The 24252-nt window shown below is 33.2% G+C and overlaps 3 protein-coding genes across 6 annotated transcripts; 2 read left to right on the top strand and 1 right to left on the bottom strand.

Moving 5' to 3' along the window:
• Nucleotides 1-3143: 3143 nt before the first annotated feature.
• LOC109188255 (AAA-ATPase At3g50940-like) lies at nucleotides 3144-5290 on the top strand. Of its 2 annotated transcripts, XM_019338845.1 has the most exons (4): nucleotides 3144-3216; nucleotides 3251-4255; nucleotides 4578-5032; nucleotides 5088-5290. In XM_019338845.1, exons 2-4 carry the CDS (start codon nucleotides 3278-3280, stop codon nucleotides 5098-5100), a joined length of 1446 nt encoding a protein of 481 aa, XP_019194390.1. In that variant the 5' UTR covers nucleotides 3144-3216; nucleotides 3251-3277; the 3' UTR covers nucleotides 5101-5290. The 2 variants fall into 2 exon arrangements, with proteins under 2 accessions (XP_019194390.1, XP_019194388.1); XM_019338843.1 differs by having other exon boundaries at nucleotides 4578-5290.
• A 98-nt stretch (nucleotides 5291-5388) lies between these two features.
• LOC109188256 (UDP-N-acetylglucosamine 1-carboxyvinyltransferase 2-like) lies at nucleotides 5389-7860 on the bottom strand. Of its 3 annotated transcripts, none has more exons than XM_019338847.1 (6): nucleotides 7180-7860; nucleotides 6515-6665; nucleotides 6113-6397; nucleotides 5859-6030; nucleotides 5687-5765; nucleotides 5389-5591 (listed from the first exon to the last, which is right to left on the bottom strand). In XM_019338847.1, the coding sequence occupies exons 1-6, from the start codon at nucleotides 7716-7718 to the stop codon at nucleotides 5417-5419; spliced, it is 1401 nt and encodes a 466-aa protein (XP_019194392.1). In that variant the 5' UTR covers nucleotides 7719-7860; the 3' UTR covers nucleotides 5389-5416. The 3 variants fall into 3 exon arrangements, with proteins under 3 accessions (XP_019194392.1, XP_019194391.1, XP_019194393.1); XM_019338846.1 differs by having other exon boundaries at nucleotides 5389-5594; nucleotides 7180-7859; XM_019338848.1 differs by lacking the exon at nucleotides 5389-5591 and having other exon boundaries at nucleotides 5859-6023.
• A 7448-nt stretch (nucleotides 7861-15308) lies between these two features.
• On the top strand, nucleotides 15309-19264 carry LOC109188230 (ubiquitin-conjugating enzyme E2 36). The gene is made up of 8 exons (XM_019338818.1): nucleotides 15309-15477; nucleotides 15669-15696; nucleotides 16128-16214; nucleotides 16811-16869; nucleotides 18172-18213; nucleotides 18479-18552; nucleotides 18865-18962; nucleotides 19068-19264. The coding sequence occupies exons 1-8, from the start codon at nucleotides 15442-15444 to the stop codon at nucleotides 19103-19105; spliced, it is 462 nt and encodes a 153-aa protein (XP_019194363.1). The 5' UTR covers nucleotides 15309-15441; the 3' UTR covers nucleotides 19106-19264.
• The last annotated feature ends 4988 nt before the right edge of the window (nucleotides 19265-24252 follow it).

Genomic DNA, 24252 nt, shown 5'->3' with positions numbered 1-24252 from the left:
TTTGGGGACCTTTTTGGAGAGTTGAGGACTAAAGTGGTGAAATCCTAATAGTTGAGAGACTATTTTAGGTAAAAATTGCATAGTTAAGGATTAAATTGATCAACTTTGATAGTCGATGACCAAAGTGGTGAAATCCTAATAGTTGAGAGACTATTTTAGGTAAAAATTGCATAGTTAAGGATTAAATTGATCAACTTTGATAGTCGATGACCAAAGTGGTGAAATCTTAATAGTCGAGGGACCATTTTAAGTAAAAATTGCATAGTTAGGGACTAAATTGAACAACTTTAATAGTTGAGGATCAAATTGGTGAAATCTTAATAGTCGAGGGACCAAATTAAGTGTTAACTCTATTATATATATTCTTAAGGTTTGTTTTCTTTTCACATTCAAATTGTTTGTATATTGTGTTTTAATAATAATTACACATAATTTTATTTCTCTTTTAACATATGCATGTCATTGTCATATTAATACTTCATTTAATCATTATTAATCTTTTGTTTTATTTCAGTTAAGTCTTTGTACTATCTGCAGGTTGTCATTGATTCTAACTCACATGATAATGAAATGATTGAAATCTAATACTATAAGAAATATGAATTTTATTTTTAGTTTATGTATGTCTCTATCATATTATAGACATCAAAATCAAATGATCATACATACACTCGCATTCGCTTGGCAAACAAGTTTATTTCCGTTCACTTTAGTTTCCATCTACATGGTAGTCCACATCATTTAATAAAAACAAATGAATGATTAAAATGGTCTTTCAATTATAACGACTTCACTACTTTTAGTCACCGACTTATAATTTTGTCCAATAATGTCTTTAACTATTAAAATTTGTACCTATTTTATTTTGTCCAATAATGTCTTTAACTATTAAAATTTGTACCTTTTTTTTTTTTTGAAGGATTAAAATTTGTACCTATTTTACTTCTTCAAGTAATTAAAATAGGTAAAAATTTAGACAAAATAACACTTCTAAAGTACTAACTCTAAATAGATACAAATTTGATAATTAAAGACATTATTAGACGAAATTCAAAGTCTAACTAGAATAGTAATATCACTATATTCAATAAATTATTTCGATAATTAACTCAAAAAAAAAAAAAAAAAAAAAAAAAAAAAAAAAAAAAAAAAAAAGACATATTTAGTCATTGAGTTATATATCCTATCGTATGTATGACACAATTCTTCAGTTATTGATGTGTTTATTTTGGTCTCTTAATTATTTTCGAAATGACAATTTTAAGCATATTTGTAAGAGTTTAGACTAAAAATATAGATATAAAGAGACATGTTTCCTTACTCTATTGACTAATAAGGTCTTTGGGCATGGCATTCCCACTTTCCCATGATACATAATTGACTATGTTAACCTTATTTGAACTTTCAAATGGCAAATAACAACTTGCCCTCTTCCACACCACGTTGTAAAGTATCCAACTACTACAAGTATCCTCAAATTGAATCGCGTCATCAAACCATACCATACTTGACATTTCAATCATTTTGTATTAAGAAAAATTGTAATTTATACTCCTCTTAAATATGTCAATTATAAATGTCACTTTTAAATTATTAATGATGTAAATATTGTTCATCAATTTAGGTCATCTACCAGAATACTATCGTGGAAAGGAAGGTAAAAGTCAGAACACTACAGTGGAAAGGAAGGTAAAAGCTCAACTCCTTATATTCAAGCATAAAATAGACTTCCTAATTAACAAATGAGCAACCTGATTCGTTGAGCGTTTAACAAAAGAGATATTAATATTAGCAAACATGCTCATCATATCTTACAATAATACTAAACATTTACACTTGCGATGCAATATGATCTTCAAAGAAAGGATTTAACAATTTTATTTTTTTGTTGACGACAAATATTCTCTACCAATACACACTAAGACCTCAACTCTAAAACTTTTAGTTAAGTTAGAAAAAACCTGCGACATCTCGAGCAATTAAAAAAATTTATCTAATATAACGCATTATAGTTAATCAATATAAAATTAGATCTATCAATTTTTTTTAAAGCAACCAAAATGGCATTTACTAGATATAAGCTGAAATAAAGTCAGGTGGGATAGTATCTCAATACATAGCAGTAGTCTGATCTAAAGTTGTAGATGCTAAAGTATGAGCTAGTAAATTACCTGATCTAGGAACGAACTTGATAAAACAACAATCAAAATAAGTAATAAAAGATTTGCAACTATCTATGGCATAGCCAACGTACGAACGAACTGGTCCAGTGGTGGAAGACAAATAGTGATGAAGAGTTAGGTAATCTGTGTAGAGATGAATAAACCGCTCCCCACGATTTCTGAGCTATGACAAGGCTTCCTTGCACGCATAAGCCTCGGCCATTAATGGCGAGAAACAATCGACGCTGCAAAATATCCTCCATTCTTGTCTCGAAGTACCGCACCAACGGACGCTTTGTTTGTCGTGGGATGGTAGGCCGCATTGAAATGGCACGTCCATACCAAAGGTGGCACGACATGGCTGGTAGTGACAAGAAGTGTTACGGCAGTCTCGCTGTACTTGGTACCGGAACAGTCTGCTGCTGGTTGCTGCCGTGGTGAACATGTCGCCATGCATGGAGCGTAGTAGTGGCCATCGCTACTAGCTTTCTCGGAGTCGGCATGTAAGCATCCCAAACTGCACCATTTCTCGCACTCCAAATATAATAAAGAATTGCAAATGTGAACATAATTCCATCAGTGTTTAAAATATTCATAACTTCACCAAACCAAGAATGAAAATTATTTGTCACAATATTAGAGATTGGAATGTAGGATTCACATCATATGGAGCTAGCAAAATCACACAAAATCAATGAATGCATAGTATCCTCATGAGTAATACCACACATAGCACAAGTAGGATCAATTTCCACTCTCCTTATAATCAAGTTAGTAGTAAGCAGGATATCACTTAATGTTTTCCATAAAAATGTCTTCCATTTTGAAAATTAGATCTATCAATTAATTAAATGTGTTATTTCAAAAGAATCTTCACATTACACTTATAAAAGAGTATAGCTTAACCTAACTTAACCGCGTGTGAAAACTGGTATTTCTGGGAAACTTCCTAGTCAACCTCTAGTCAATTGTTAATGTCTCAAAGACTTTTAAATACACGTCCCAGGAAACATAAAATGCATCCTTTCAAAGTTTGAACAGAGCACTAACCTGATCCCATTCCCCTCCCCTCCCCTCTCCCCTCCACCTTCACTAAAATCTCAGTTCAATCTCCAATGGCCCTCCAAGACAACACGTCTAACATGAAGGCCATTGTCGCCGCCATCGCCTCTTTCACCGCCACCGCCATGCTCGTCCGCAGCGTTGCTAGGGACTTCGTTCCAAAGGAGTTCCGTCACTACTTCTTCGACGGCGTTCACAGCCTCTACCGCCGTTTCTCCACCCGATTCACCATTGTCATCGAGGAGTTTCAGGGCGTGTCGGTGAACCAGCTCTTTGATGCAGTCGAGGTCTATCTGGGAAAGCTCGAGCACCCTTCGACGAAAAGAGTCAGATTAGGCAAGACGGAGAACGACAAGGGCCTGGTGATGGGCATGGACGGGAATGAAGAAATAGTGGATTACTATGAGAACGTCGAGCTGAAATGGAGGTTCATATGCATAAAGTTTGATTCGGCAAAGCAAAACGACGATGCCAGAGACTTAAACGCGTCTCTGAGATCCGAACTGCGTGTGTACGAGCTCAGCTTTCACAAGAAGCATAAGGAGAAAGTGGTGGGATCGTACCTGCCACACATACTGAACGAATCGAAAGCCATAAAAGATGAAGCCAAGGAGACGAAGTTCCACTCGAATCTCAGAGGATGGACTTCTGGCGACTTCATTCTGCAGCATCCGATGACATTCGACACGCTGGCTATGGATGGCAAGGCGAAGAGTGAACTTATCGAGGACTTAGACAACTTTGTGAAGGGGAAGGAGTATTATAAGAGAATCGGTAAAGCATGGAAGCGTGGTTACCTGTTGTATGGCCCTCCTGGAACAGGAAAATCAAGCTTGATTGCTGCCATGTCTAATTATCTCAACTACGACATATATGATATGGATCTCACGGAAGTTCGTACCAACTCGAATTTGAGGTCGTTGCTGCTTGGCATGTCTAGCCGATCAATCCTCGTGATAGAGGATATTGACTGTAGCATCAAGCTGGAGAATAGGGAGACTGGGGAAGAAAAAGAAAATCGTCATAGCAGGGTAACTTCAATAATCATTCGTTTCTCCAGTTTATATTTGCTCGTTCCCAACCAGCTTGGTTGGCGTGAGTGGTCGTGCACTCTTGTCCCTTAAGAGAGGTCGGGAGTTCAAACCCACTCTCGTATGGAAAAATCAATCTGACCAGCACTTTGCCCCTTAATTGGGCAGGCCCAATACAAAAGGGGATTAGTCTGACTGTCTGAGTATGGTACGGTTTAAAGGTGCCTCTTACAGTTAGGGCCTGCTCAGGACACCTCGTGGTCTGACCAAAAAAATATATATATATTTGCTCGTTTCCCAATCTAACTTTCATACCTTGTAGGTCACATTGTCCGGGCTGCTTAACTTTCTTGATGGGATTTGGTCATGTTGTGGAGAGGAAAGGATAATTGTGCTCACAACCAACCACATTGACAAATTGGATCCCGCTTTGCTAAGACCTGGAAGAATGGATATGCATATCCATTTGTCATACTGCAAATTTTCCGCATTCAAGCAGTTGGCGGTGAACTATTTGGAGATACGCGATCACGAGCTGTTTCCAGAAATTGAAGAGCTGTTGGAGGAAGTAGAGGTCACTCCGGCTGAAGTTGCAGGGGAACTGATAAAGAGCAAGAACACTAGCCTTTCCCTTCAAGGCCTCGTTGAATTCCTTCACAACAAAAAAACAGAAAGGGTTAAAGCTGAAGTGAATAGAGATATCCCACTCCAGAACGGGCACGACGAGAAAGAAGTGGAAGGCACGACTCAAGACAAAGAAAAGTTGGCAAACGGCACAACCCAAGACAAAGAAAAGTTGGCAGTTTGACATGGGAGCCTTAGATCATAGCCTATTCCATGTTTAATCTCTTTAACTCCTATTAGAGAAGTAAAACTAAAGCCTATAAACGCTTCATCTTGAATCTTTCCATTGAAACCATGCTTTACTATCATGTTTCATTCCTACAATACTAAACAGCTTAGAGGCTAAAACTTTTGTTAATGGCTCTCTAGGCATGCAAATTTAGAAATATATCTTCGTTGGGTTCATTATTAGCAATCATCCCATTAGAAGTAGGTGAGTTAACGAATAGTTGGTGCCAGATCAAATCCAAAACAAATTACCATGTTGCTAAGCTGAGATCAGATTTTTCACCAGGGATCTCAATGGAACAGAACGCTTTATACTTTGATGCGAGCACCCAGTCCTTGAAGCTTCATTTCCAAATTCTCGTAACCCCGATATAGATGTGAGATACCACCAATTTCAGTAATACCTTCAGCAGCCAAAGCGGCCAAAACCAGTGACATACCCCCGCGTAAATCAGTTGCAGTAACATGAGAACCAACCAGATGATGACTAGCAAAATGATAAGAGTGCAATCAAACTTTTAGATACCGATTCAAACCAGATGTATTGCAAAGGAACTCAAGCATACTATTGAAATTTACTTGGAATTTTTCTTCCCGAAAACCAATGCTTTGCTTCCACAAACCTGAATTTTAACTCCAAATTTCTGGAGTTCTTTCACTGCAGAGAAAATTCGAGAAATTTTTAGAAAAAAGCTACTAGATACCAGTTCACTTTGACTAAAAAAAAGTGTAACAACTTATAGGCACATACCATGGCCCATGCGATTATCAAAGACAGATTCCTCAATGGAACTTGAGCCATTGCAAGTTGAGAGTAAAGCCATGGTTGGAGGTTGGAGGTCCGTAGGAAATCCGGGAAATGGACGCGTTTTGATATCAAAGCCTTGTAAATCATCGTTAGTTGTCCGAGGGACAGCTGAAATCTGATCTTATCTTCCAAATCAAATTATCATCCAAAGACATAAATAAGAGAGAAAGGGAGACAGAATAAGTGATTGTACATACCTCCAAGGTGTCACAAGTTTTCCATATAATTCTGCAACCAGCACCTGAAAGCTTGTCTATTAAGCATGACAAGTGGCTAGGAACAACGTGTGAAATTGAGATGCAGGATCGAGTAATTGCAGCAGCCAACATAAACGACCCTGCTTCAATGCGATCTGGCATTATACTAAACTCAGAACCATGAAACCGATCCCTTCCATTTATATAAACAGTATCTGTTCCCGCTCCTTCAATGCATGCTCCACATTTTGTCAAGAAGCGAGCAAGATCAATCACCTCCGGTTCCTGATATGCACACATTTGAACCTTTAGCTAGGAACCTTTACATTTCCATCAGATAAGGCATATAAAGAACACAGAATCTATAATCAAAGAAGTCAATTGACAATACTCTCTTCATACTTGAGCTGCATTTGAAAGTACAGTCTTCCCTTCAGCCATACTTGCAGCCATCATAAGGGTTTCAGTTGCTCCGACACTCGGATAATCAAGCCAAATCTTCCCACCAACCAGTCCTTTTCCATTAGCAGCATGGGCATGCACCTTTCCATCCCTACAATAAATTAAACAAAGTCACCCACACGGATAGCTCAGTTGTTTCCTGGGGGTAAATTGTGGGCAATACCAAGGATCGAGCTCTGTGTGAGTTTCCCCCAATGTGGTGAGCTCTTTGCGGGACCCACTAGCTGAGTCACCAAATTTACCACTCAACTATCATATCGGGCCATGATAGTGCCGGGGTGTGGGGGTTGTGGCAAAGGAATTTCACCTTTTGTAGGCAAGATTGTGGGTAAGAAACATTCTCACCTTCCAATTCAATCATCTCTAGTCAATTTCATTACATTTCTTACCATATAAGCATGTTACTAAAGCAAAATTCGGGCTAATCAATACAATAGATAAAAGAAAATAAATGTAAAGATTAAGGCTTTAAGGGTCTATTTGATTTGGAAAAATATTGTCTTTTTTCAATCTTGTTTTCTTCTGTTTAAAACAATAAAATAAAACAAAATGTTGTTGTTTTCACTTGCTGAACAGACCATAAAGAGTCCAAAAACTTAACTAACCTTAACTGGACAACAGCACCAAGAGCGCGAAGCCCCTTAATGTACAAGTCAACAGGACGAGCCCCAATATCACAACCGCCCGGCAATCCAACCACGGCCTCACCGAACCGAGCCAGCAAGGGCCCTAACACGAAGAAACCACCTCGGAGCTTCCCAATCTGGCTAGAATCTGGTTCCACTGACTTAATACAACCCGCATTGACCACCATTTCACCACCAAAAATGTCAACTTTAGCACCCAAGGACTCCAGAATGGAGGCCATGGTTCGGGTATCAGATAAATCGGGCACATTCTGGAGCTTCGAAGAGCCAGAGCAGCAAAGGGTCGCCGCGAGAATGGGTAAAGCCGAGTTCTTAGACCCACTGACGGCAACGTGGCCGGAGAGCTTAGATCCGCCGGTGACGATGAGTTTGGGTTCCGGGTATGGGGTTGGGGTTTTAAGCTGGGCTGGGGGAATGTGAGTTAAGGGCTTTCTTGGGTCTGAAGATTTGATCGAAAGACAGTTGCATGGATTAAACGGTAACGCCAATAACGCCATTGATGAGAGTCCAGAGAGTTGAGCGCTCCTAGAGTCCTACCCTCTTGTATTTGATTTTTGAAGCTGTCAGGGGCAGGGTGGCGCCGTGGTGGCCACAAAAGGGTGAATTCGCAGGACGGCTTTGTGAATGGGATACAAAAGTATAACGATTTTTTTTTTTTTTTTGATACAAACATAGGGAAAAGCTACATTGAGAAATGCATGTTTTTAACATGCATTCGAGGAATGCATTATTAGCTTTTAATAAAATGTATTTTTAGAGAGGGTACGATACATTATATGTAAATAATACGGTAAATGTATACACATTAATAAATATAAATTTATGTATTAATAAATTGGCAAAACCCTACTTATTTAAGGCTTTTTATTTCTTTTTGTTTTTTTCCCTATATTGTGTCAATAAATGCTTTATTTGTTTATTACATGTCAATCACTAGGGTATTTTATTAATAAAAAAAAAAAAAAAAGTGAATTCCATTTTTGGTCCTACTGTTATTGGGGTCTTTCCAGATTTAGTCCACTATAATTTTTTTTTGCCAAATTACACCCACAGTTATTAACATCGTTCCAGTTTTAGTCCACGTTAGACTTTTCGTCAATTGGCCGTGACTTGAAGGGGCATTTCCGTCATTTTCTTGTGTTTGTATTCTACTTTACCATTTCTTCCCAAATCAGACGATGGTATGTAATAGACCTCATTAAATAGTTTGTTTCCAAGTAATATGAACATGTTTTAAGATTGTTTTTCTATTTCTTTATATACTTTTCAAATCAATGGTCGACATTGAGAGGATTCTATTACAGACATTTCTGAATTGAAGGCCACCGACCAGAAACAAGAAGTTGAGGTCTGACTCTTTGTCAAATATAGTCTGCAGAATTTAAGAGAGATGGATTCTGCGCTTGTTGCTTTGTATATAGTCTTCAAGTTTGATCTGCTCTAAAGCGAATGTTTTCTTGTAGCCAGCGAAAAATTCAAGGCGGAGAGTCGCAATCTTAGAACCCCTTCCTCTCTCTTCTAAATGGGATTTGGCTTTTATGGCACAGGGGTGCTAGGCGCACTCTATGCACTGGCCAGGAAGGAAAAAGTCATTTCTGATGAAGCTCTAGAATCTGTAAGCTTTATATATATATATATATATTCATCATGAATTCTTGAATTCTTTTCTTTCTTCCCTCTGGAGTAAGCAATATCAGAGGTTGGATCAATTAAATCTCGAAAAGTGAAGTTTATAAGTTTCTTAGCATTGCTTTATATGTTAAGTGTGTACTCGTATATACTATTATTTGCATAATAGATGAGTGCTAAACTGGAGGAAAAAGAAACCACCATTGTTTCAATGGGGAAGAAATTCGAATCTGAGCTGCTGAAAGAAAAGGAAAAGCAGAATAAGCAGGAAAAGGAGGCCAATGAAGAGCGACAAGCGCTACTTAACAGACTGAATTCAACAAATATCACTATAAATGGTCTGGAAGTGCAGTTGAATTCTCTGATTGTTGAAAGAAGGCAGCTTCAGATGCTACGCTCTTGAACGAACAGCAACAGAAACTCCAACAGCTTCAGAAACAGCTTGAAATTGCCTCAGATGAATCAAGCAAAAGTAAAGTGATAATTACTAATTTAACTATCGAACAAGTTGATTTGAAAAAAATGCTGGACGCAGAAGTGGATACTGTAGAAGAGAAACAAAAAAAATGACGGAAATGCCCCTCCAAATCACGGCCAAATGAACGGAAAGTCTAACGTGGACTAAAACTGGAACGATGTTAATAACTGTGGGTGTAATTTGGCAAAAAAAATTATAGTGGACTAAATCTGGAAAGACCCCAATAAGAGTAGGACCAAAAATGGAATTCACTCAAAAAAAATCATCAATAAAATTTTGATATATATATATATATATATATATATACTAGTTTTTGACGCGCATTGCGCGATTGGGATAATGCCCAATGTTTTTTTTTTTTTTCAAATAAGTACTTTAAATTATATCAAAGGCAAGACTATATTGGAATTGTTCATGCATAGATAATTGAATGTTTTAAATTTGCGTATTTAAATAGTCAATTCTAAGTTTACAAATGCAAGATAATATAGTCAATATTGATTATAATTGTCAATAAAATAATTGTTTAGGTATGGTTGAAACCAAATATGGGACATAAGGGAGAGCAAATAAAAATTAGGGCATAAAATATTGAATATATACTAATATTGAAGAGCTAACTGCTGATTGCCAAACAAGGACATCGCGAGATAGTTTCCCACTTCAATTTGTTGTGTGATTTGAATACTCTTTTTGTCAATAAATCCCCAAGTAGTTAATATGATTGGCTTAATTATATTTTTTTTATTTTTTAAAACTATTATTATTATTATTATTATTATTATTATTATTATTATTATTATTATTATTATTATTATTATTATTATTATTATTATTATTATTATTATTATTATTATTATTATTATTATTATTATTATTATTATTATTATTATTATTATTATTATACCATTAGGTCATTTTACAGGTTAATCTAAACAGCTAATTTTTTCAAATATCGTTTTAACTGTTGATATAATTCGCTGGTCAAATTCGCTAATATAATCCGCTAATGCTAACCGCTAACTGCTGATTGTCAAACAAGGACATTGCGAGGTAGTTCTCACTTCAATTTGTGTGTGATTTGAATACTCTCTTTGTCAACAAATCTCTCAAAGTAGTTGATATGATTGGCTTTATTAATTATATTTTTTTAATTTTTTCATGGTATTAATAAAATACTTGGTAAATAAATATATAGTATTATTTTGTATTATAATTTTGATATTTAATTAAAAAATAGTGCACAAAAAAGATAATAGACAATGCAGTGAATATAATCAATTGATGAATTTGAATGTAAAGAATTTATACATTGGAGAAATATAAAGACAATATAACTAATAAAATTATTTCTCTTAATTAATTTATTGATAATGAATATTTTTTTTTTAATAAAGACATTGTAGGGACAATGTAGCGAATATAATCAATTAATGAATTTGAATGTAAAGAAATTTTATATTCGAGAAAAATGAATATAATATAACTAATGAAATTATTTCTCTTATTTAATTTATTGATAATGAATAATTTTGTTTGAATAAAGACATTGTAGACACATAATTCTAAATTAAAGAAATGCATGTGTACTATTTTTTGTTGTAGCTACTAAATTATTATTTAATTTAATAAGAGTAAAATAGAGTACTAATTATGCCAACTTTGATTGGGATGGGGTTCGAACATAAAATCTTTCTTATTGAAATTTCTTATTGAAACTAACAGAAATTAACAGAAAAGATAATATTTAATGGAAAAGTTAACAGATAATCATATTCATTAAGGATAAATTAGGAAATCTTAAGGAAAAAATTAAAATCTGATCAATCTAAGTCATTCATTTGATTAAAAAATTTGACCGTCATTTTTTCTACCCATTATAGGCCTAACTCTCTTGGGCTCTTATTAGTATAGAAGATATAGTGTGTGTGTATATATATATATATATATATATATATATATATATATATATATATATATATATATATATATATATAGTTCCTCTAATTTTTTTTTATGTATATATAAAAAAAGATTGTTGGACCACAACTAAATTATGATTTTATTAAACATTATTTTATTACTAATCGTCATCGACGAATACGGAATCTGTAATATAATAAGTGAATAAATTTTCGTTCATTTGTTCGACCTCACATAGTAAAAAATAAGCGTGTAAATCCTTCCAGGTTGGCAATTAAAGAATACCAAATAGTTTATCGTTTTAGCCTCGACACGATATTCAAACAAATCTTCGAGAGCATGATATGATTGTTTGTAGTTCCGTCCATTGGTATTGAAGTGCACACTCGAATTCCCATCTATAACTTCTACGTCATCATTATCTGAAGGCGTGACGAAGATTAAGCAAATAAGGCTTGATTCGTCCGAAAAAAATTCAACTACATCAATTAGTAATGCCCTGCATCCTGATAATTCATCTAATCCAACTCCTGAAGGAATACTCGACAGTGTTGGAACGAAAATGAAATCTAAATCGTAAACGATCGAAATGCAGTGTTAACTGCATATATGAATTATAACATAATAATATGTATTTTTTTTTATTATAAATTCATGTAACATGCCTCTTAGGAAGGTATGTTTTGTGTTTTTCCTAGTTCTACATAAACCACGACAGTTTTCATCAACATTCACTACCAACCAACATCTAGCCAACTTTGTAACTTGTATATACACTATACCTACCTCTTTAAGCATTTGAAATTCCAACATGGACGTATTTGTTCGTTTTACAAATATGTCAACTGTTAATTCTTATAATAGACAAATGAAACGTTATTTCGCCTATACCGTTAACGAAAAGAAAACATTGTATGCAGTTGTAATACATACAATATCAAACCAATACGCATGTTTCGTAGCGCCATCATGGGTTAAGTGTGATTAGGACTTTTTGTTATTGGTTATTTTGAGTCCGTTATGAATAACTATTTTGTTTATACCATCCATAAGAGGTGTCTACAATTCAGCGAGGGGATTAGTGACTGTGTATAACGGAAATTAAAAAATATCTGTTCAATTATTTGATGAAATGAATTTTCCTACTTTATCTTCTATTATATCATTTACTTTTCATAAATACTCATACACTCCATTACTCTATCAAATAATTGAATGGATATTTTTAGTTCCTGCTATATGCCTAACTTTATTAGCTCTTATATTAGCATATATAATATAATATATATATATATATATATATATATATATATATATATATATATATATATATATATATATATATAGTATTTTGATGAAATTATTTTGCATGTTTGGTAATAGGGTGAAATTGGAATGATTACCAATATTGATGTTTGGTTGTGTATAACCTTATAATGAAAATAAATGTTTGAAAATATAAAAACAAAAAATCAATGTAATTTATACAAACAATAGTTTATGTAAATTGGAAAATGAATCTAGTATTAATATTTGACTGAAAATATTAAAGAAAAAAAAAGAATATGTTATTAATAATTAACTAATTGATATGTATTGCAAAAAAAATGATTGACTGAGAATATAAATGACACGAAAATTAGGCCAATTGAAAAAAGAAATAAACATTAATAATTATCTGAAAATTAAAAAAGATCTCCATATTAACTATTTCGAAAAGAACGGATTAACTATAGTATAGTTAAATTGAAAAAAGTATTTGTTATTAATAATTGACTGAAAATATTAAAAATAAATCTGTTATCAATAATTAATTAATTAATATGTATTGAAAATAATACTTGACTGATGATAAAAATGGCACGGAAATTAGGCCAATTAGAAAATGAAATGAATATTAATACTTGATTAAAAATTAAAAATGATCACAAATGAATTCAAATGAAAAAAGAAATGGTCAAACCGCCCAATAGTATAGATAAACTGGAAAATGAATCTATTATTAATAATTGACCAAAAATATTAAAAAAAATCTATTAATAATAATTAATTAATTGATATGTAGTAACAAAATAATAATTGACTGATATAAAAAATGACACGAAAATTATGCCAATTGAGAAAGGAACTGGATATTAATAATTGGTTGAAAATTAAGAATGATCCCAGTTAACTATTTCGAACAAGAAACGGATTAACTATAATATATGTATTATATGGAATACATATGGATCTGAACTCATTGATTTCTAGAGGAAATAGTCATGCAATGGGCAAACTATTTTGAGAATATTTTGCACAGAGAAATTGTTACTACGTTATTGCATGACTATGTTAATTATATGGTAATTAAAAAATGAAATGAATATTAATAATTGACTGAAAATTAAAAATGATCCCGATTAACTATTTCGAAAAGGAAACAGATTAACAATAGTATATGTAAATTGGAAAAATAATCTATTATTAATAATTGACTGAAAATATTAAAAATCTGTTATTAATAATTAACTAATTAATATGTGTTAAAAAATAATTGACTATGGTTAAAAATGGCACATAAATTATGCCAATTGAAAAAAGAAATGAATATTACTAGACTCAAAATTCTAAATGATCCCTTATTAACTATTTAAAAAGAAAACGGATTAACTATAATATATGTATTATATGAGATACATATGACTCCGAGCTCATTGATTTATCAGAGAAAATAGTAATGCAATGGGCAATGGACAATTGTATGTGGCTTTTCCTAAATCACACATCTTGATGGCCTGAAGGTATTAGCTCTAGACGATGATGTACAAGATTCTGTTGCTACTACCAATGTCGTCTACAAAGAGGTTTTCAATAATGTGTAGTTCCAGCCAGTGATATTATGTTTTCTTTTTAAGCGAGGATGACAAAATTGGTATATATCTACGCATAAATTATATATTCCATACAAATAAATTGATTTATATAATTGAGTTGCTAGACAACAAGCAAATTTGCCACTTAATACAAATCATAAACACTGATATATAAAATTTCTAAATTTTCAGCACCGAATGCGTACATCTACACATTGATTATTAATTGGGCAATTATTTACTCGAATTCAAGCAATGATAACATTAGAAAATACAGTCGATACAACTCAATTCTTCAATTGCACTATATAATATTCGATGTTATAATTTATATAATTGTATATCGATCTAAATATTCTTAAAATATTATAATAAATCATTCCGTGCATTGTACGGGTGAAAATACTAGTTGATCCGAATATAATGACATTCAAAGCATCAATATGAACAAAAAAAAAAATCTAAAAGTATTTTTTTGAATGCTACTGACTCTATTACATTATAGTATCTGTTAAAATATACTTTCTCAACCTAATGAAGCACAAAGAGTCACCAACATTTCCACTGAGGCTCGATCTCAACTTAAAAATTATAGATTACTAATAAGATTGGATGATAGCACTTTTTAATTAGGGAGTAAGATTTTTGATGGGATGGATAATCAAATTTCATAATTATGTTTAAAAAATGAGTTAATTTCATTTTTTTATCTTAGATTTATAGGTGGTAGTCCACTTTTAGTCTTTTTTATCAGAACATTCATTTTTGGTCATATTATTATTGTGACATAATTAATTGTAGTCTTTTATCAAAAAAGTCGTTGAAATTTCGTTAAATACAATGACATTTCACTATTCAATTATGAAATTTTTCAAAAAATAAACATAAAAACTTTATCGGGTCAACGCATTTTGTATTAAAAAGATTAAAATGTCATTCAATTTTACAAAATTTTAACAATTTTATTATAAAAGACCAAAATTAATCATATCACAATAATACTAGAATAAAAAAAAATATTATAATAAAATTTTTAAAATAAACTGTCACATATAAATTTAAAATAAAAAATTAAATAACTCTTTAAAAAATTATCAATCAAATAATAACTGTGATTTTAATTTTCAATCTTTTTGTAAAGCCATGACACACTCAATCTTTAGTTAGACTTCTATACGCTCAGAAACGGGGAGAGATTTCCAATCGAGCCCTCCCGCATTCATATTTAATAGTGTAGAGAAAAATCTCAACTCTCTATCATCGCTCTCTCTCTCTCTCTATACAAAAGTCTCAGGCGTAAACTCTCCGACAGAGAGAACCTTCCAACTCATCTCAATGGCGAACAGCAATCTCCCCCGAAGAATCATCAAGGTAGGTCTCTACTCAAGCCTCCATCTTCATCTTTTTACTTAGATCTCTGTTTCGATTCGTTCACAAACTTTGGTTTTAACTCATTGTGTTTGATCACTAATTTTGCTAGGGATTTGATCGCCCGATCGCAATTTCTTCTAGTTTCTTTTGTGGATAGATGTTTATTGATTTTCTTTGTTCTGATCTTTCAGGAAACTCAACGTCTTCTCAGCGAACCAGGTAGCTTTCTCCCGCCATACACACACATGAATAGTTACAAAGGCTTGTAGTTCATGCGTCTTCTCAGTGTGCAAGTTTGTATCAACCATTTGGAACTGCACGCTATACGTATTTATTTCTAGTTTTGCTGCTCACTTAGCTTTCAATTTCTAGCAATAATGTTATCTTTAGGTCAAATGTGATGCATTCTGAATTATCCAATAGTACATTTTGGGCTTTGCATGTTAACTTATGAGCTGGATTGCTGTAAAACAGTATGGCTCTATGACTTGAGTTATTGATTTATGTTTTTGTTTTTAATTCTTATTTTTAGTTTTTTGAGATTGAGCTAATAAACTTCAACTTGTGGCTTTGCAGTTTTGTTTGTATTGTGTGTTCATAATTAAATAGAATTTAAGAAATTTAGTACTACTTTTGGTATTTGAGTGCAGCACCAGGAATAAGTGCATCTCCATCAGAGGACAATATGCGTTATTTTAATGTCATGATTCTTGGTCCAACACAGTCTCCTTATGAAGGTAATCAGCGATCTTTAGAGTAGATGAGATGTGAAGATTATCTGTTACCATTATGCACCATGTCTCTTGGTATCAGGTGCTTAAAATTGGCTCGATCTTTATTTTTGGTGTCTAAGTATATATTGTGTAGTTGTGTTCAATTCTTGTTTGGAAAGGCTAGACACATATAATGGAGTCTACTGCAGATTTCTTCTTTTTTCTCCCTGTAGTTTATTGAGAGATGAGATTTAGGCTAATCGTTTAGTTCATGGTTAATTCTGAAAGAGAGAAACAACTAAAATTGTGAATATAAAACAATAGTATTTAATTAGATTCTAACTTTTAACCGTAGCCAATATAAGTGGAAAATATTCATAACCAAAGTAGCCGTAGGTGAAACTTTAGCAATTAATGAACTTTTCTCCGACATTAGATCAGTTGGAGCTGAAGGTAGAAATGTTTTATCTAATGAAGGGATACATAGATGATATAAACAGTGTTCGGTTTTGACCATTGGCTTCTCTTTTTAAATATCTAGCAGGTACGTGATTCTTTTGTTATATGATATCCTCACTCTGACTATTCTTCTGTGTAATTCCATTGCTTTTTCTATCTAGGAGGTGTTTTCAAACTGGAATTGTTTTTGCCTGAAGAATATCCAATGGCTGCTCCAAAGGTATGCCAGTAAATTTAGATAAATAAGCCAGTTTCTTGTAGCATATGTTTTTTTTGTTTGTTTATTGTTGTTGTTTTTGTTTTTTTTTTTTTTTGTTTTTTTTTTTTAATAAAATAAATACTATGGAGCTAGTTACTTATTGGTGAAAATAGAAGCCTGCATTCAATTTGCATCAACTGTGAAGGTGAGTGTGTGAGATGAATAGACTTAGAAGAGAGAAGTGGATGTTAGGTATATGGTGATACAGTGGCAAATACAGGCACTTGTATGAGAGCAGTGCCTGTCTCAAGTACATACCTTGGTTTGGTGGAAAGCGTTGGTATAATCTACTCAATTTGATGATAAAAGGATGTTAAAAATAAGCAAGTAAATGCCCTTACTGGTCTTTTGGGAAATTGCAGACAGATTTTTTGTGAAGTCCTGACTACCTGATGATTGTTAAGTTTGTACTTTCACTTAAAATGTTTTTGTGGTAAGAATTAAAATTATAAATTTTAGGAATAAGGGTCAAATAGGCCATCGAACTGCACAGGATAATGCAATTAGGCCACTGAACCTAAAAAATTAACAATTAGGTCCCTAAACTAACCAATTTCAAACAATTCTTCCAATTTCAAGGTTTCCAACAGGTCATCCTCTCAAATTAATTATTTTTTTAAAAAAATAAATTTTAAAAATAATTGTTTTTAAATTTTTTTTTTTTTTTAAAAAAAAAACAGACTCCGACAGGAGACAATTGTCTCCGGCCAGTTTCTTCGTCTCCCGCCAGTCCTTTTTTTAAAAAAAAAAAATTAATAAATAATTTTAAAATTATATTTTTTAAAAAATAATTAATTTGGAAGGATGACCTGTTGACCTTTTGGAAACCTTCAAATTGGAAGAATTGTTTGAAATTGGTTAGTTTAGGGCCCCAATTGTTGGTTTTTTAGGTTCAGTGGCCTAATTGAATTATTGTATATAGTTGGATGGCCTATTTGACCTTTATTCCTAAATTTTATTATTGACTTCTTCATGCACTAATTGAACATACAAGAGAATTTTATTAATTTAATTTTATACTTGATTTCCTGGCATGCACATGGGAGAGAAATTGGCATGTAAGGGATTGCTTGTGTCTCTTTTAGTAGTTGGTGGACTTTCATTGTATATTGCTGTCAACAAAGTGTTCTTTTGCCTGATTAACTCGAAGGATTTCCTTCTCTTGATATGTTTTCTTTCTCAAAGCACTATATTTAGTATAGCCATCATCTGTGCCCAATCTTGGTGTTTGGTAGATGTCATTCATATTTTTCATTTTGACAGGTTCGGTTCCTCACCAAAATCTATCATCCGAACATTGATAAGGTTTTTCTAACTACACTAGTTTTAGTGCTTGTTTGATCCAGTCTATTAGAGCTTATCTACACCAAAAAGCAAAACCAAAGCCCCAATCACTATAATGGAAAAAAAAGTCTTTAAAAACCAAATAAAAGGCAAAAAGCTATATTTCAAGAAACTTCAAAGTAGAAAAGCTTCTTTTCATTAAGCTCTGGCTGGGCCAAACATGCACTTATTAGCTTTCCACTTAAGCTTGTTCATTGCATTTTATTGATTGAATCTGTTTATGCAGCTTGGGAGGATATGTCTTGATATACTTAAAGACAAATGGAGTCCTGCTCTTCAGATTCGTACAGTACTTTTGAGGTATTAAAATTTCAATTATATCAATGGTTTCATTGATTATTTTTGAACTCTAATTTAAATACTAAATTGTGAAGATTCATGCAATAAATAAGAATAAGATTAGTGATTCATAGCAGGCAGGTTAAAAGGAAATTTTGGATGTGGCCTCGCTAGTGGGTATTCTTTCATTATAAACTTAGAAACAATATTCCAGCAAGTTATTAAATTTGATAAGAGGGACTGTTGGGTGGAGACGTACAGATGATCTAAATGATGCATTTCACGACGGTTTACACTTCTCAAAATTATGTAATTTGTTCATTCCTTTTACAGTATTCAAGCACTTTTGAGTGCTCCAAATCCTGACGATCCACTCTCCGAGAACATTGCAAAACATTGGAAGACAAATGAGGCTGAAGCTGTTGAAACAGGTTTGTGTTGCAGTTTTGTTTGAGCAAGTTATCCTGCAAAAGTTCTTAGTGACTCTACATGTTATAACAACATCCATTGATTTTTTCTTCCTTTGTATTTTGCAGCAAAAGAATGGACACGTCTATACGCCAGTGGTGCCTAACAGTTGTGGAGAAAGGTGTTTTAAAAAATAACAAAATGTGCAATGTACTCTTTGACTGTCTAATTAGTATGATATCTTGGAAGAACTGAAGAATGGTTGAAACAAAATGGACATTGTTCTAATTGCTTCTAATTATTGCTTGATAATTGTTTTCTTGCCCCTGAAATTTGTATAATTTATGGCGGGGGTGCCTTGCGTCTCGGATGCCCATGAGTTGATTTCTCTTTAGTTGATGTTGGAGAGAAAGCTTTATACACAGTAGCAGCTGGGCATCTGTCTTGTGCTTCTAAAATTCATAAAGAGAACGAAGGATTTTTACCGATTAATGAACCTGTAGGGAGACTAGTGGATTGGGTTTGAATTAGGTGTTGAGTAATATTGTACGGAGTATTTCCTTTTACTTTTTAATCTTTGCCGATGCAACACCTTTTAATTAATTGAAAATGAAGTGGGATATATGCATTATGATATGGGAAATTCTATTTGCACCACCCAATTTGCTATTTGTAGCACTCAATTTGATTGAAAATCCAGTAGTCTATCTTATTCTTGGGGTCACGATCCCCATTATTAAAATTGAGGTCATTTCGCCATCTCCATATCCACTGAGGTTATGTAAGATTCATATTTGGTTGAAGTTATGTAATTTTTTATAGGAAATATCACTTAATTTGATTTCTGCATTAGATTTTTAGTTGTTTTGGAAGGAACGTGATATCTTTCAATTTCTTAGGTAATATGTACATAATTTATTAACTGCAAGTACATAATATGTTAATTGTAACGGTACATAATTTATTAACGGATTATACGTACATAACATTTTAATTCAATGCACATAATATGAATGTAGTTTTGTACCAGAGTCCACCATGCAAAGTAGACATGGTCCATGGTATTAGTATAACAATTGTAAAACATGACCCCCAACCAAACATATTAATATTATTACATATTTCAAATTTAACTGAATGCATAAATTTAAAATTTACTAAGATAATCTGGCATTATATATACCTTACACAATTATACGAAGTCATGTAATCTATTCTCTTTTGGACACGCATTAACATACACATTGTCAACTACATTTATTCCTTTGATTTACCATTAAACCAAACATTTGTATGAAGTTGAAGAAATGGTGGAATATTGATTGACAATAATTGATTAAGGTAGGAAGAGTATGGAGCAAGGTAAACTATATATTGATTATTGACCAAATGGCATTGATAGATGGGGGGCCAGGCGGCGCGGCCAGCTAAATACTCACCATATTTTCCTCTTCGCCTGCCACCCATCGTACCATCAAACACAACTGTTTACTCCAACCTTTGCTCTTATGATTTGTATTTCTTGAATTATATATATATATATATTTTTGGATTGCGTTGGACCTTTATTCACGACTGATTATATGAGTGTTGTGTAATTTTATTTTATGGATAATACTATATGATTTTTAGTTCTTTTTTTAAACAAACGAGAATTCTTTACCAGCATTATTGAACAATATATGCACAAATATATATGTTCATTTTTCCTCAATGTCCTACTATTCTCTTAGCGGGATACGAGCACGTGAAAGTGTGACTAACATGACATTCTGCACTCGCAATAATAAATTAAACATTTCAAAAACAAGCATACAATTGGAATTCAACCAAATTATACACAACTATTAAAGTGTCATTCTACACAATAAAACACTCATGGCATGTTTGGTTGGGTGTAATTTGGTTGTAGTTGAATTGCAATTCAATGGAAGTCACAATTACGCCTTTTGGTTGGAGGGAATTGCAATTCCACAGAATTACAATTCCCTCCTTTTGCTGAATTGCAATTCATGGGCACCCCCCCTATGAATTGCAATTCAGTGGTTGTGGAAAAAGGAAAAAGAGATGAAATGACAAAAGTACCCTTAATTATTACTACTATTATTATTGCACAAGGACATTTTAGTCTTTATATCACTTCTTTCATTCACTACCCAATAATTCTATTCATCCCTACCAAACAATGTAATTTGAATTCATACTTTATTCCCACCTTATTCTTTTCCCACCAAATTGCAATTCCTTTCCACCCTAATTCCTTACTCCCAATCAAACGCCCTGTAATTCACTTTGTCAAAACCTTGTTATGAACTCCAAAAATAAATAAATTATTTTTGTCATTTACTACTTACATATAGGAGTACAACATATAGTGTTATCGAAACTATTAAAGTAGGACTCTAATACCTATTTAAATTAGTATATAGTTATAAATAGCTGATCAAATAAGATATTATAATCTCATCTTAATTGTATGGAAGACAATGCTTTAATTAAGATGTGACAATGGATGCCACCCAATAAAGGAACAAGGAATTTGACGCAAAATTCCAATGAACTATTGAGATTGCGACATTGAGAATCATACATTATTGCGTTGTTGAAGTTAGGTATACTACTCAATCAAACCTGGGTAGGAGTGCCACCAAAGTCTCAAGTGTATATATATAGTATACTTGTCAATATTTCCCCCTCATAATGCTTAGAAAGGACTAGATTCAAAACTCAATAGCGGCAGTGTAGGAATTATGTCAAAAGTAGATAGATCTCTTGTGTGTACCGATATTTTACTTTATATATTGAGTCTCTGCGTTATCATAATTTATATTATCTCACATGTTCTGTCGGATCGGAGTGTGAAACTCTTGAAATTAGAGATTCAATTTGTAGGGAAAAAGATTAAAGTACGTGATATGACTCTTCATCAGTACGTACTCTTATTTGCATATTTATTAGTACAATGTGTCAATGGTGTAATGCTAAAATGTGAGCTACAATCATCTATCACTATGTGCCACCATTTTCAAACTCGTTATATCATCAACAAGTATGAAGTCCATTGATGTTAGTCATGTGATTAGCCAGTTGTGAGTCTTCGATATAGATAGGTATGAGTCCGAAGTGATTATACCCACTATCTGATTCATTTCTATAATTTTACAACAAACTCACACTTTATAATGAATGGATGTTTTAAAATTGGTATATATTGATATTCTACTAAATGCATATATAGCCCAAAAATATAGAAACAGGGTTTAGGAGTGAGCCCGGCCATAACCTGGGTCCAAGAAGAGTTCACGACCCGGGAACCAAGAGAAAGGATGCTCTACCTCCGAGCAAGGTGCAAAGGACTGGGGCACAACGCAAGAGACCAAAGGCAAGAACCGGGCAGAGGGTGAAGGCCGCTAGTCATTTTTGCCCCATAGACAATCTCTAGATTCGGAATGGTGGACTTTGACTTAGTCTCTTGATCCACCATGCTTGTGGAGTTGTTTGAGTTAGTTAGAGTCCTTTCTTTATATAAAATAACATTGTGAATACATAAATACAAATTAATTTTTATCTTAATGAGTATAAATTACTCAAAATCCAAAATAAACACAATACAAATATTATAATGTTAACCCATAACTAATTATTATCATCTAAAAAAACCCATCCATGCACGATCAAATTGGGATAATGTTAACTCCTAGCTAGTTATAGGTCACACTGTTCCTCGATGTTGAATTAGCCTTTTTATGAGTCCTATTTGTACTAGGATAGATCAAAAGGGCTGTCCTACTGCCCTAGGGGCTAGGGACTCACTCTTCATCCCCTATGCTTTTATCCCTGCCTATCCACAACAATACAAGATAAACATAAAACAAATAATGTTGAAATAGCTAGCTCAACTTCATACGCATACGTAATTGAATCATTAAATTTTCAAAAATGTATAATTAATTCTCTGAACAATTTAAAATTATGCAAATAAATTAAAATTGACATGTTTCACACTTTCACCCGTCAATACTGATGATTTATGAAAAATTAATTAATTGTTTAAATAATTTTAAGCCCCTCTTTCATTTCTGATCGGGGCAAAGAGAAACTCTTCTTCGTCTTCAAACTAGTCTTTGTCCCAGGCCTAAGACGAAAGAAGAGCAAGAAGAGCTTAGATTTGTTTCACACTTTCACCAGCCAATACTGATGAGAATCCAACTCGAGTGCCATCAGTGCAGAAGATGCTTGGCGGTGACCTGTTTAATTATTATTTTAAAAATAAAAAATAAGTAATTGAATGATGTATTTCATTTTAACTAAAAAGTTAATTTTTTTCATAAAATCATACATTTATTATTTCAGATGAACACAACATATCCATTTGGTAGATTTTTACTTCTTCATTGGCAAATGACAACAAAAGCCTGCAGAATCTGACAGTTATGGCGGAGAGCATTTATCTATGTATCTATCTTTAAGTCTTTAACCGGTAGGGAGGGATTCATTTGTCTGATATATATACTGCATCCCAACGGCTATATAAGCTTGGTGGTGCAGTGCATTATTGTACATTATCATCATCGCCACCTTTATCGTCCTCCGATCTTCATCTTTACTTTTACGTACAACGTACGGTACACTCTCAAGGCTACGTTGTACACTACCTTAACAGCGATGTGTCATTGCTATGCTCGTCGTCTTCTTCACTTTGTTTCCCTAATTATCCTCCACCTCTCCAACGGCCATCATTTAAGGATTTGACGCTAAATTATACTCTCGGGCAATGGATTCGAGTTTACTGTCTTGTTGCTTATTTAGTTTGTATAAGAAAACTAGTAAGACTTGATATTTAGGAGTGATCCCGGGCGGGGCATTTTTGCTCGAGTTATCTCGTCAGTTTAACACATCTAGATTAGATTGCGAGGAATCAAAACTAGAACCGAGAGGTTTGGTTCAAACCTATATTTTTTATTTTTTTTATTTTTTTATTATTTTTTTCTATTTTTGCTTTTCTAAATTCCAATTTGTATTGGACACCGACTAGTGAGCATTTTGGGACAAATTTTTGTTGGGGTCCAACTGCCCTTTATGGAGTGTGGTTGGAAGTTTGCAACATAAATGCTTACATGTGACTCCCAATCAATCAAGATCAAGGGCATCATACAAAAGCCCTTTAGAAGAGGGCATTTGACTCATTCTCACCCAAATCTATAATTCATAAAATTAGGGTTCAAAAGAGCTTTTGAATAGATCAAACACAACAGCAACAAGAAGAAGAATTTGATATGCATGTATAATCACTACTACAGGTTTAAACCCTAA

Source organism: Ipomoea nil, unplaced genomic scaffold, assembly GCF_001879475.1.
Source record: "Ipomoea nil cultivar Tokyo-kokei standard unplaced genomic scaffold, Asagao_1.1 scaffold1421, whole genome shotgun sequence".
Taxonomy (NCBI): domain Eukaryota; kingdom Viridiplantae; phylum Streptophyta; class Magnoliopsida; order Solanales; family Convolvulaceae; genus Ipomoea; species Ipomoea nil.
This window is presented reverse-complemented; position numbering and strand designations above follow the sequence as displayed.